This window comes from Mustela putorius, unplaced genomic scaffold (genome assembly GCF_011764305.1).
Source record: "Mustela putorius furo isolate JIRA1106 unplaced genomic scaffold, ASM1176430v1.1 tig00000430_pilon_pilon_pilon, whole genome shotgun sequence".
In the NCBI taxonomy this organism is placed as follows: Eukaryota; Metazoa; Chordata; class Mammalia; order Carnivora; family Mustelidae; genus Mustela; species Mustela putorius.
In genome coordinates, this window is record NW_025421377.1 from 21,052,785 (window position 1) to 21,065,101 (window position 12,317).

A 12,317-nucleotide genomic window follows, 5' to 3' on the forward strand; every position below is an offset into this window, starting at 1 on the left:
TATACAGAAGTTCTGAGGCTCTAGCAGGAGAAATCTTGACATGGCATCAGGACAACAAAATATTGTATGGATTTGGTGCTAAGTCTCAGATCATTTCCCAGGTGTATGGCAGAGGCTGATTTATTCCTTTGCAAATATTTATTGAATCTCTACTGTGTGACAGACACTCTTTTAAGTGCTGGGGATACAGATAAGTGATCAAAATAGATAAGAATCCCTATTCTGATGGTATTTACAGTGTAGGGTGTTGATAAGGCATTCTTTTTCTGTGTCCCCAAGAGGTACCAGTAGTGGAATATAGTGGGCTTATTTAGGGGGTAAAGTCCTCTCGGTCTATTTGATTTTTGAAACACTAGATCAAGACTAAGCAGAACATTGGCGTAGCCTGAAGTAATCTTCAGTTTTTATAATGTGGCAGCAGGTTCTTCTGAATAGCCCAAGTAGCTCAAATGAGTCAACCGAGAATAGTGTCCTTGCTTTTAAAGGCAGACAGCTCAGAGATGGTTCACAAATAGGGCCTTTATTGTCAGGCTACAAATAGACATGGGTGCTGGTGCAAACATGTTGTGAAAACACAGATGAGTCACTGCACTGTTGTTGTTTAAGCAGACTCTTCTGCCAGCTTCTGTGCAGGAGGTCTTGCCTGCTCGAAGACGGAAATTTACATTAAAGCATTTCTTTCAGAGCTGAAATCTATATTTGTAATATTAATTATAATGAATATTAGTAGTAATAAAATAGATGTATATTTAGTATTCCCGCATATACACTTGTGTGTCTAGCTATTTTCACATCATTAGAAGCAGATCTTGGGAGCCATATGGATCATTTCCCATGGACTGAAGTTGAAATGGAACAGTCGAAGCTACGGGAGCTTCCATTATAATCAGTAGATCATGGCCTCCTAGATGACTACAGATTTCCCAACTGGGCACACTCGTTGGACCTATCAGGCTGCTCTGAGAGGACTCTAAGGCTTTCAGAGGGTGTGTTCATGGATTCCTTAGGTATAGAGAGTAAAGTTTAGCTTGGGCCTCTGGGTTGACTGAACCACTTGGCCAAGAGTTGGCCTTAGATTTATCTAGGATCCATCCCTGGCTTGTGCCTATTTCCTGTTCCTGTGGTTCAACAACAAAAGACTAGAGCATGTGGTCTCTGAGGTCTGGGAAACATGCAACGCTCTTCTTATCCTTCTCAGTCTGTCCCACTGTAATAATGCTCTGGTCCCCTGCCGTGCTCTGAAGTAAACAAAGCGTTTTCAGTCTCACCATCCTAGCAGCATGTCCTTTCCAGAACTCAGCTCTGTGACTGTGCATCCAACTCACGGCACTGCATTAATATTCCTGGTTGCCAAGCGGGCTTACTGTTCTGTTCATTTAGATATGTGTGATTAAATTGTTAAACATTGATTTAACAAATATTTATGGATAGCTTAGTCTATGGGCAAGTTACCCATACAGGGAACACTTTTTGATACTCTGTGGCAAGTCTTTGTGTTTTTTAAAGTTGTTTTTAGCTTTATGGAACACAGAAAAAAAAATCTTTTAGCTCAAATCCACATTGTTGATTGTGAATGACTGAGTATAGTCTAGAGTGAAGAAAGTAATTTTAATTTCTTTCCCCAGAGTAAATATAATCCTATTTTCACAAACCTTTTAGCAAAAGGATACAGTAAGATTTTTAGAATTCTGTGAATTTTGTGATATTTATGGAGCCTAACAGAGCACATTTTAAGGAAATTTGTCTCATAATAAGGAACATTTATAGCTGGCATCTCCAAATTTAAAGCTTTATTTTAACATACTGCTGTGCTGAGAATACTTAATCAATCTGCTGAGGTTGGAAATGTATCATTTCTTCTTCACATACATCTTCTTCTGTAAGATACACTTCTTTATGAAGTTTATCATGTGTACTTTATAACAGCAATTGCTTCATTATAGTGAAGAAAGTATAGGAATTTCAGCTTCCCTAAATGTTGCACTTGGGCACCAAAATGCATTTCTTTTTTGAGGTGGAAATGTAATGTAAGTGTAAGGTGATTTGTTAATCTGCCTGAAATAGTCTTCCAGAAACATAAGAGAGTTTTGAAAAAGTTAGGGAGAGATAGTCTGTTGGAATGATATAGGTGGGTTGTTTGGTTAGTCAAAAATAAGTGTGTATTGGAGTGCCTCGGTGGTTCAGTTGGTTAGGCATCTGCCTTTGGCTCAGGTCATGATCCCATGGCCCTGGGATGGGCCCCACATCAGGCTCCCTGCTCAGCAGGTAGTCTGCCCCTCCCTCTCCCTCTGCCTGCCACTCCCTCTGCTTGTGCTCTCTCTCCCTCTCCAATAAATAAATACAATCTTTAAAAAATATAAATGTGTATTAGTGACAAAGTAAGCTCCACTGTGTATGCTGGCTATTCCTTCTCCCAGGAAGGAAGTTAAAGAATTTACTTCACTTCATGTGCAAGTTCTGAATTAAACCTGTTTGATTAAGATTAAGTCAAATGTAACCAAATTTTTCACTTACTAGAACATATTTCGTTGGCTTTTCAACTGAAAGACCTTTGTCAACTCTGTTTTCTTGGTGATTAGAAGAGGATAGTGATTTGGGCAGGGTGGTAATCCCAAATGTTGACCTTCTAAAACTACCTCGTGTTTGTCTTGAAATTATTTTGAAATACCTTTATTTTTAATAAGATATAATTATGTGTTGTAAAAAAAACTCAAACAATGCAGAAAAACTACAATAAAAAGTAGTTTTGCCCTTAAACTCATCACTCAGAAATAACCATTATAAACATTTTCGTGAACATCTTTTGTGTATCTTGCGATGCATGTGTAAATAGATAGATTGATGTATAAGAAAGAGTGTATATAATGAGATCATATACCTGCTGTTTCATAACATGACTAGTTTTTCATGGAAGTTCTTCCACTTTAGTGTGGATCTTGAACATTATCTTTAAGACTGCAGCTCTTTATACACATGATGATGCATGTCCTATAATTACCTAATAAATCCCCTATTAGTACATTTTCAGTTTTCCCAGATTTTTTCATTCGTAAACAAACTTTGGTGTTTAACTATGTTTTAATTCTTTGTAATTTTCTCCTTAGAGTAAAATCCCTAGAAGAATGTTTGCAGGATAGGCTTATTTTATTTTTTTTATATTTGTTTTAAGTTATACTCACAGAAGGTTATACCGGTTTATACTTCTACCGATAATGGACAAGACTGCCCACTTATATGCACTCTTGCAAAAACAAGATTTTGTCCCATCTTCTCATTTTTGCCATTCAGTGGGTTGAGAATGTTAGCTCATTCATAGTCATTTCAAATTTTTTTTTACTTTTAGCGAGGGTGATTATCCTTCTGCATTTTTCTTGACTTGTTTGTCAATTGTTAATATACTTGTTTGTATTTGTTTCCTTTGAATACTGTCCTTTTAGGCACTTGATTTTTTTCCTCATTGACTCATAAGAACTCTGTGTAGTAGTATATTTTTTTCTTATCAGAAATATGACAAATATATTTTTTCCCAGATCTATCCTGTGTCTTTTCACTTATGACTTCTTTCACTATACAGATATTAATTTTTGTGTAGTCAAATTCTTCAATCTTTTATAGCTTTTTATTTTCATTATATACTTAGAGAGGCTTTCCTGCTCCAAGATTAGAAAAATATTTACCCACATATCTTAGTACTTTTATGTTTTCATTTAAATTTTTTTATCCATCTGGAATTGATTTTTTTGTGTAAGGTTATCCTAGCATTTGATGTTTGGGCACTTCAGATGATGCAGGCACATAATCATAGCTCTTCAAACAAAAAGATATCATAGAGCCTCCCCATCTTGCCCATCCATTCTATCAGACTTGGAGTTGTGGCTCTTTGGTGAAGGCTTTGGCTCATACTTTTCTTCAAGCAGGGAGCTAATTTGTCTTTCAGTCTTACCGCTTCCTTCAGTTCTTGCTGGGCAGTGTAAAGAGAAATCCTGTTTATGACAACAAAGCACTTTTAGGCAGAATAGATGACAATAAGGGTTTGACAGCTGGGATCTGTCAGGACAAAGATCACTGATTTATAGGCTATAGCTACACAGGTGAAATAAACAACGAAGGCTGACTCTCCAGTCTTCTTCCCCAGTGTAGATGAATGTTCTGTGTAACTGGACCTTAACAAATGCTAGCAGGTGGTTCTGATTTGGAAAGAGGAAGGGAGATTTTTTGAATGGGTGCACCTCAAATTTGAGCCATATGAGAATCACTTGGGGAACTTAAAAAAAAAATTCTGATTCCCCAGGCCAGATCTTCAGAGATCTTGACTTAATTGTTCAAGGTAGAGGTAAAGAATCAGTATTTTTTTTTTTTCCTTAAAAAAAAAAAAAAAAAAAAAAAAAGCTTCCCGGCTAATTGTCATGTGACCCAAATTTGATTTAGAGACTTGCATTATTTCTTCACTTTACTTCTAATCATGTGGCTTGGCTTTCTGCTGGGGACCTGCCATCAGAACTCTTGCAGATAATTCAGGTCTGCCTGCTGTTTCCAGTGGCCATGTCTAAATGGCATTAGGCTGCATCGTTTTTTTGTTTTGTTTTTTTTTTTTTTTTTTGCTTTTTTTTCCCCGGCTAACTTTCAGATTCAAAGACAGAGCTAGAGATACTTAATTTTATTATTCAACATTCTACACAGTTGGTATAAATTACCACAAACACCGGCTGAAGTCTCTTTTTATGGTTAGAAACAGTTGAGTTTCTTTTGAGAAGCTTGAAAGATTATAATGAAGTCAGTGAATACTTTATCATTTACTGCCACCAAAATATTTTATTTTCCAAGTTTTACTTGGTTGAAAATTGTCAAAGACATAGAAAATGTTTTGTTTGCTTGGGCATTTGTGCTGCTTGTCTCCTGTTACTGCTGTCCACACTCCCTAAATGGTTGTGATGATTATTCTAAATAATGAATTCCTTAATGAAAAGGACATAAAACAAGAAGGGTCATCCTTTAGTGTTCTGTGAAGATACCGAATTGCAGTAAAGTCAAAGTTGACAGCCTGATATGAGGAAGTGGTGATGCAACATGGGGGCTTAAGTGGGTACGAGAAGAATAAATGAAAGAAAATGGGATTGGGAGGGAGACAAACCATAAGTGACTCTTAATCTCACAAAACAAACTGAGGGTTGCTGGGGGGAGGGGGTTTGGGAGAAGGGGGTGGGATTATGGACATTGGGGAGGGTATGTGCTTTGGTGAGTGCTGTGAAGTGTGTAAACCTGGTGATTCACAGGGGATAAAAATATATGTTTATAAAAAATAAAAAATTATATATAAAAAAAGTTGACAGCATAGTTTTTTTAAAATTTTTAATCTTTCATCATCTTTTGAATGTGCTTGTTGGACAATGGTGCTGACAAGTATGGTGGCCTTGGGTCCCTGATCACTGGTGGCTCCAAGACCAAAAATGCTGGTGTTACCAATTAGGGTTGAATTTTATTTTGTTTTGTTTTTAAAAATCTTGTTCTTATGGTCCAACTTCTTTTATGCTTGATTTTTCTATCATGGACTTGTGCTGATTTTCTTGGCTGTTTTGTAAAATAGGGACCATCTTTGGTTTAACTTCAAATCCTGATAGAAGCAGAAAGATGTTCATAAATTGTTTGGGATGTGGGTTTTGACTTCATGGCTGTAAAGTAAAACAAACTATTCTGTCTTATTATAGCTGATTCCATGTGTTTAGTAACACAAGGAATGAAAAGAAGCAACTTTCAATGGCTGTAGTGTTGCTCCTGAAGGCTTCTGTTGATTTAGGGTTTGTTTGGGGAAAATATTAAAGATTTAAAGAGGTCTCCCCCATTTCTTCTGAGGACTAGTCTTCATTTTTTTCTTTTCATGTCACTCCTTCTTTCTCCATCTCTTCCCTCTTTTGATGAAAAGAGGAATAATAGAGGCAGGCTGGGAAAAGAAGGGGATGAGAATTAAGAAGGAAAGAAAACCCATGTTTTATTGTATCTCTATTCTTAGCTCTTTATATATGATTGTCTTTCTTAGTCCACATTATTTTCCTGTGAAATAGCAATTGATTTACAGAAGAGAGAATTAGGATGTGGAGAGGTTGGTGACTGGTGGACCTGGGATTTAATTCAGATATCCCCGACTCCAGGACGTTCTGTTTATGCCAAGCCACCTTGGGCAGATGTTGAAAATCATCTAGGTCAGCCTTCCCTCTTCTGTCTAAACAAATACCTTATGTTTGTGTTACTGTTCATAAAAATTGTATTATATATTGGAGACTATGCTGAACATTTTACATGTATTATCTAATATGTATAGTAACTGTCATATCTTAAAGTCATTGATTGAGTAAATGGTAGAGATTAGTCTCACTCTGAGATGTTTTTTGACTTCAGAGTCCCTTGTTAAACTGCATCAACTCCATGTTTCGAAGAAACTAGAATCGACAAACTTTAAGTCACATTCCAAGATTGCCAGCTCTTTGGTGACAGAACAAAGTCTAGACTCTAGATTTCCTGAATGCTGGTTCTTTGTTCATTCTGCTCCTCAGCAGTGGGGGATTCTTGATCAGAAATGGAAGGAGATGAAAGCCTAAGCAAAATGGAGCTGGGATGCTTTGTGCTGCCTGATTCCACCACACCTCAGAGCTCAGCCACACGCAGTACTCGTGAACTGAATGAAAAATAGTAGAGGCAGGGAGAAATCAGGGTTAGAAGTGTCTCTGTGAGTTGCAGCAATTAAAAATACACACACCCACATATTATTTTCCTTTTTTTATCTTCATGAACCCTGAATATAATAAATCAGAAAAGGGGTTTTCTGATAGTTCACCTTCTAAATTGCTTCAAATTCTGGTGAGTTGAACTGGAATTATTCAGTGCCTGAGATTATTTTTAAAATTTCTGTATTATCAAGAGTAACATATCAAAACGTGGTGAAAATAGTTCTTTTCTCAGAAATGCTGCAAGTAACTCTAAGTTTAAGCAAGTTTCCAGTGCAGTGTATATAATAAATCACCTGTCTCTGTTTCAAAATTGTCAGCAACAGAATGGAAACTGTAGCACTTACCAGAGGATCAAGTCCTGAAATAAAAATAATCTGCCTTTTAACAGTCACATGGTTTCCATAAATCAAAGCCATTTTTTGGGAAGAAATTCATTGTTATCTTTACTGAGAGAGCAACAACGGCTGTTGACCTTCCATTAAGTGGAACCTAGGGTGTGATTTGCGTATTTCTTCTTCAATTCCTTTGAGATTTGCTTCATGCTTACAGAGCACATGGGAGGAGAGTGCAAAGCCTCATAGGAAGAAGAAAAATAGGAAGGCCCCCGGACACCCTGTGCTTGCCCTCAGAGAGATTAATAGCAATGTCAAATCAAGTAGAGAATTCTTTTTTTTTTTTTTCCAAGTAGAGAATTCTGAATCTCGCCTTTCTTCTTTCTTCCTTCATGTTCTTTCTTACACCCAGGCTGTACTGTATTTTGATCCTGCAGTAGCCATGGGAAGTAGGTACTTTCCCATGCTTGATAAAGAATGATGCAGTAACTTTGTCTGTCCTCTATGCCCAGAATATGGTTTGTCCTGCCACATGGAACATTCCACTCCTACCCTTTCATGTTATGCATGCTGAAGTAAGTTAGGAGAAAGAAACATTAAAAGACATTAAAAAAAACAAAAAACAAAAACCCTCAGTGTGAATGCACAGAAGGTGAAATGCTGCATGTCCTTGAAAATCTCAGCGGAGGGCACACCTTCGAGCCTTGCTGTGGATGCACTTGCTAGCCTTAATGTGGGTGGGGTCGTGGTTGGGTAGGTACCCAGACTCCATACATTTGTTGTGCCACACTGAATATGGATTTGTTCATACCACTTAACTCTTCTGAATCTCAATGTCTTCACGGGTAAGCGATCAGAACTATTTGTTGGGCCCAAGGGAGACTCTTCTCTGCATAAATGAGACCTGGTTCTGCCAGCCTTGCTTGTTATTCTTCATTCTGTCCTTCTGAAGAAGAACGAGGTGGATCCCCTGATTATGTATGGCATGGCTGTAAAGTAATGAGACACATTCTTCAGTTCATGCCGTGGAGCTCACATCCATGGAAACTGGGTGTCCTCCCGCCAGGCTCACAGCCTAGACTTCTTAGACAGAAATGGTTCTGAAGTGTTTCAGAATGTGGGTGTTCACAGTGTGAGAAGCCAGTCTTATTTGTCAAACTTTTATTTATTTATTTTTTTTGGCCCTTTCCGCACCCCAACCCCATTATTATGACCTAGTGCTGTTCTAAAGGATTCTTACCTGCTTTCTGAATTGAACTCTACCCTTCCAAGAGGAGGGTGTGCCATTGCCAGTGCCATTTTAAGGAGGATATTGCTGGCTCTGAAGCAGTGGGAAAAAAATATTTTGAGTAATTATCGTAATAAGCGTCTCTTAGGATGGCTTTTAAGTGGGTCTAGCACTTAGTATATTTAAGTTCTGTAAGTGGATTTTTTTTTTCAGTTTGATATTTAAACTTTTTTTACTTAAACATTTTTAAAATTTGAATTTGGCCGACATACAATGTTACATTAGTTTCAGGTGTAGAGAGAACATAGTGATTCAACTTCTTTATATGTTATGCTGTGTTCACCACAATTTGTAGCTACCATCGGTCAAAATGCAATGCTGTTATGGTATCATTGAGTATACTTCCTACGTTGTGCCTTTTATTTCCATGACTTATTTATTCCGTAACTGTAACTTGATTTTAAAAAACAATTCCTGTGTAATCATTTCATTATATTTTATAATAAGTGAGTAAAAGTTGCTGGAGAACTTTCGGGGCTGTGGAGAGTGAATGTAGACTGACAGGTTAACTCTTTGGTGGGGCGGGGGCAGGGAATAACTGAGTGGTGTCTCAGATTACCCAGAAATCCATTCTGCTCCAAACAGAGGGAGGTTTAGATTAAGAGATGGCTTGTTTTATGTAAACATAAATCATATTTCTACGAACAGGTAACTTATTGTTCAGTTGGAGAGGAAGATATTCCTGGCACCATTTTGTTTTAGTATATACATGTAGTTATAGAGATCACATAATTTGGCTCTATTATGTAAATTAACCTCCCACTACATACATATATATATATATTTTGTGTGTGTGTGTGTGTGTGTGTGTCTTTTAAAGCTATAGAATATTTACTCATTTGAAAAATGTCTATCTTACAAGTTTTATGGTTTAAATGTATGCCCTTATGTATGAATAAAGGGACTCTGTCATCTTTTTATATTCAAAAAATCATCCCTTCATAGAATACTATTTCAAGTTTAGAAAAGGATCGTCTCACAAATAAACATGTGCCTTTCTAACTAAAATTTGAACTGATGAAAAGTAGAGGATTTGAGCTAGTTTGCTGTCATCTGAGGCATTGGTCCCAAGTGACATGATTAAGTAAGTTAGGATAATCTTTTAATTCAATGATGCTTCATGGTTCATGTTTCCTTGTTCTTGTTTGGCTAAAGGAAAACAATGGGTTGAGTTTCCAGAGGGATAACGACAGGGAGGTGTGACCACAAAGATTTAGTTATTCGTGTCCCTACCCATGTATTTCCTCTAAAATAAATTAAAGCTCTTCTATAAGTTTACATTGGACAAGGAATAGGATATATGTGTGTGTGTGTGTGTGTGTGTGTATATATATACATATATATATAATGTTTTTTTTTTTTTTGAGTTGCTGTCTTAAGAGATTACCAGATCAAGGCAACTAACTACTCCCCCCCCACCCCCGCCGTTGCTCCCCTCTCAAATCTTTCCTTTAGAAAAAATAGCTTTTGGGTATACAATGTAACTACCTGGGGCACCTGGGTGGCTCAGTGGATTGAGCCTCTGCCTTTGGCTCAGGTCATGATCCCAGGGTCCAGGGATTGAGCCCCGCATCAGGCTCCCTGCTCAGTGAGGAGGCTCCTTCCCTTTCTCCCTCAGCCTGCCTCTCTGCCTACTTGTGATCTCTCTCTGTCAAATAAATAAATAAAATCTTTAAAAAATGTAACTACTTCTAAATACCTGCTATGTGCAAGGTAAAATCAGGCTGAAACAAAGACTGAAGGTAACCACAGAGAGAAAAACATCCTTGGAAGTACTGAATCGCTTCTGCCCACGTGGTGGTGTTAACAGTGTGCTTTTACATGCAGAAGCTTCAGGTAGCGGTTTTAGAGTGGATCAGAATCCCCTTTTGCTCTCTGTAGTCAGCCACCAGTCAGTACGGTCACCGCAGTTCTTTGGAGCAGGTCAGCGGCCCTGGGAGTAGGGAGGGGTGACTAAATCGTATGGTGAAATAAATGGGGATGTTCATACTGGGAAGAATCTATTTCTTCATGTCTATTTGCTACGTTTGCTATGGCCCTTGTAATAGCGTGTTCACATGCTTAATTTCCCTAGCGACATCACACATGGGAAGAAAAAAGACATTTCTTTTAACAGCTTTATTTTCTTTCCATTAGGGCGTGTTGGAGAGCTTCCTGGGCACGGCTGTCTCTGGAGCCATCTTTTGCCTGTTCGCCGGTCAGCCCCTCACGATTTTGAGCAGCACGGGGCCTGTTCTAGTTTTCGAGAGGCTTCTATTTAATTTCAGCAAGTATGTATATACATATCTAATGATAAATTAGGACTGTTTAACTGTAGAGCATTCATCGTCTAGGTTGTGCATAGAATCATAATTAGAATGTGGGAATTTTAATTCCCTAATCCCAATTAGAATGTGGGAATTTTAAGATGTGGAGGTTGGAAGGCCTTTGAAGACGGGGTATGCCAACACTCATTTTACATTCGGTCCAGCTGAGGTCCATGCGATGTCCTTTCTGTTTGCCCTCATCATCATTCTCTGCTCTTCTGGTCTTGCTTTGTGCCTCTGGGACTGACCCCAGTGTGGACTGCTGCACTGAGGCTCCTTTTCCTGCTGGCTTCGTCTTGGGCTTGCTAGTGCATCCGTAGGACAGGGAGGGGGAGAAGTCAGGGTGTGCATCTACCTCCCTGCACTTCCCTGTCCCTGGTTAACCCTGCTGTCTGGCAGGGGCTTGTCCCCTGAGTACAACCCCTGTAAGGTGCCTCCTCAGACCTGGTTCTAGGCCTCTCCAGTGTTGGGTGACTCCAGTCCTTTCCTGGCGTTTCCAAGCCAGGAGGTAAAAATGGCTCCCCAATGTTGCTAGTCTCTGAGCACCTTGCCATTCTCGGTTACTGACAGCTCTGTAAATAGCCCATTTATTACGTTTTCTTCACAAACCCGTTGGAGAGTGCCTTCTGTTTCCTGCCATGATCCTGACTCACACTAGAGAAATGCAATGTCTTGTTCAAGGTTCCGTGACTCATTAATGAAAGAAACTAGCTGCTCCAGTGATCTGTTCCTAACCTTCATCTCAGCGTGCTTAACTAAAGATGTGTTTCAAGAGTCAGCTGAGTAATAACATTTCTTGAGCTCTGATCATGTACCAAGGCACCAAGTATTACCCGAAGTGTGTTAGATGTACTCCCTCATTGGAGTCCTGCAGCAGTACTGAGGGACGGACCATACCCTGTTTTATAGATGAGGAAACAGGCAGGGAGCGGTAAGTGCATTGCTGAAGGCTCCATCATCTGCTGTAGGTAGGGCTAGGATTTGAACTCCTGCTTCACTTTCTGCCTCTTGTAGAGTCACTAGACACTCTTATTGGACATAACAATTGTGCTATCATATTTTCTTTTTGAAATTGATGGATCAATTTAAGAAGGAGAAAATCAGGTTAAGAGAATTATCCAAGTGACCACATTAGCACACAAATAGATTCAAAACCAAATTGGGTATTCTGGCCTCTTTCTAATGGACTTGATACCATTCTCACAGAGAGAATTGCCTTTCCCAGCAGATCTCAATCCTGTAGGTAGATTGCACCATTTCATATGATTTGTTGGGATTTCTGTATTCTTCTGTTGTTACACATTTTTAAGATTTTGTTATTGGAAATTTTATTACCTACACGATACCTCGTGGACTTCTAGTATAGTCATCTTTGAAACTCTGAGCTATCAAAAACAATCCCAAGACAGAGGAGGGAATGAGGGCTTGAAATTTGTGTTTTGAAAGCTGGGTTGAGGACATCAGCAAGGGTCTTAAGAAAATTTAAAGTTCTAGATTTTAAATAATGTGAATTTTCTTGGCTCACCACAGAAGATCCCTCCTCCGTCATCATTCTCAGGACATTGGAAAGAATTCTGTTTGTGTCAGTTTATAGAAAGTCAGACCGTTTTTATATGTTTGAGAAAACATTGTGTGAGACAAGAAAGCTTTTGTGGGAAGATGAAACAAG

At 38.6% G+C, this 12,317-nt stretch overlaps 1 protein-coding gene across 2 annotated transcripts in view; it reads left to right on the plus strand.

Annotated features, from left to right (window-relative positions):
* Positions 1-12,317, plus strand: part of SLC4A4 (solute carrier family 4 member 4) — a 350,735-nt gene that overhangs the window by 247,198 nt on the left and 91,220 nt on the right. For both annotated transcript variants that reach the window (XM_045079852.1, XM_045079853.1), the window contains exon 13: positions 10,479-10,612. In XM_045079852.1, coding sequence (XP_044935787.1) covers positions 10,479-10,612 — 134 coding nt within the window. The remainder of the gene's footprint in view (positions 1-10,478; positions 10,613-12,317) is intronic.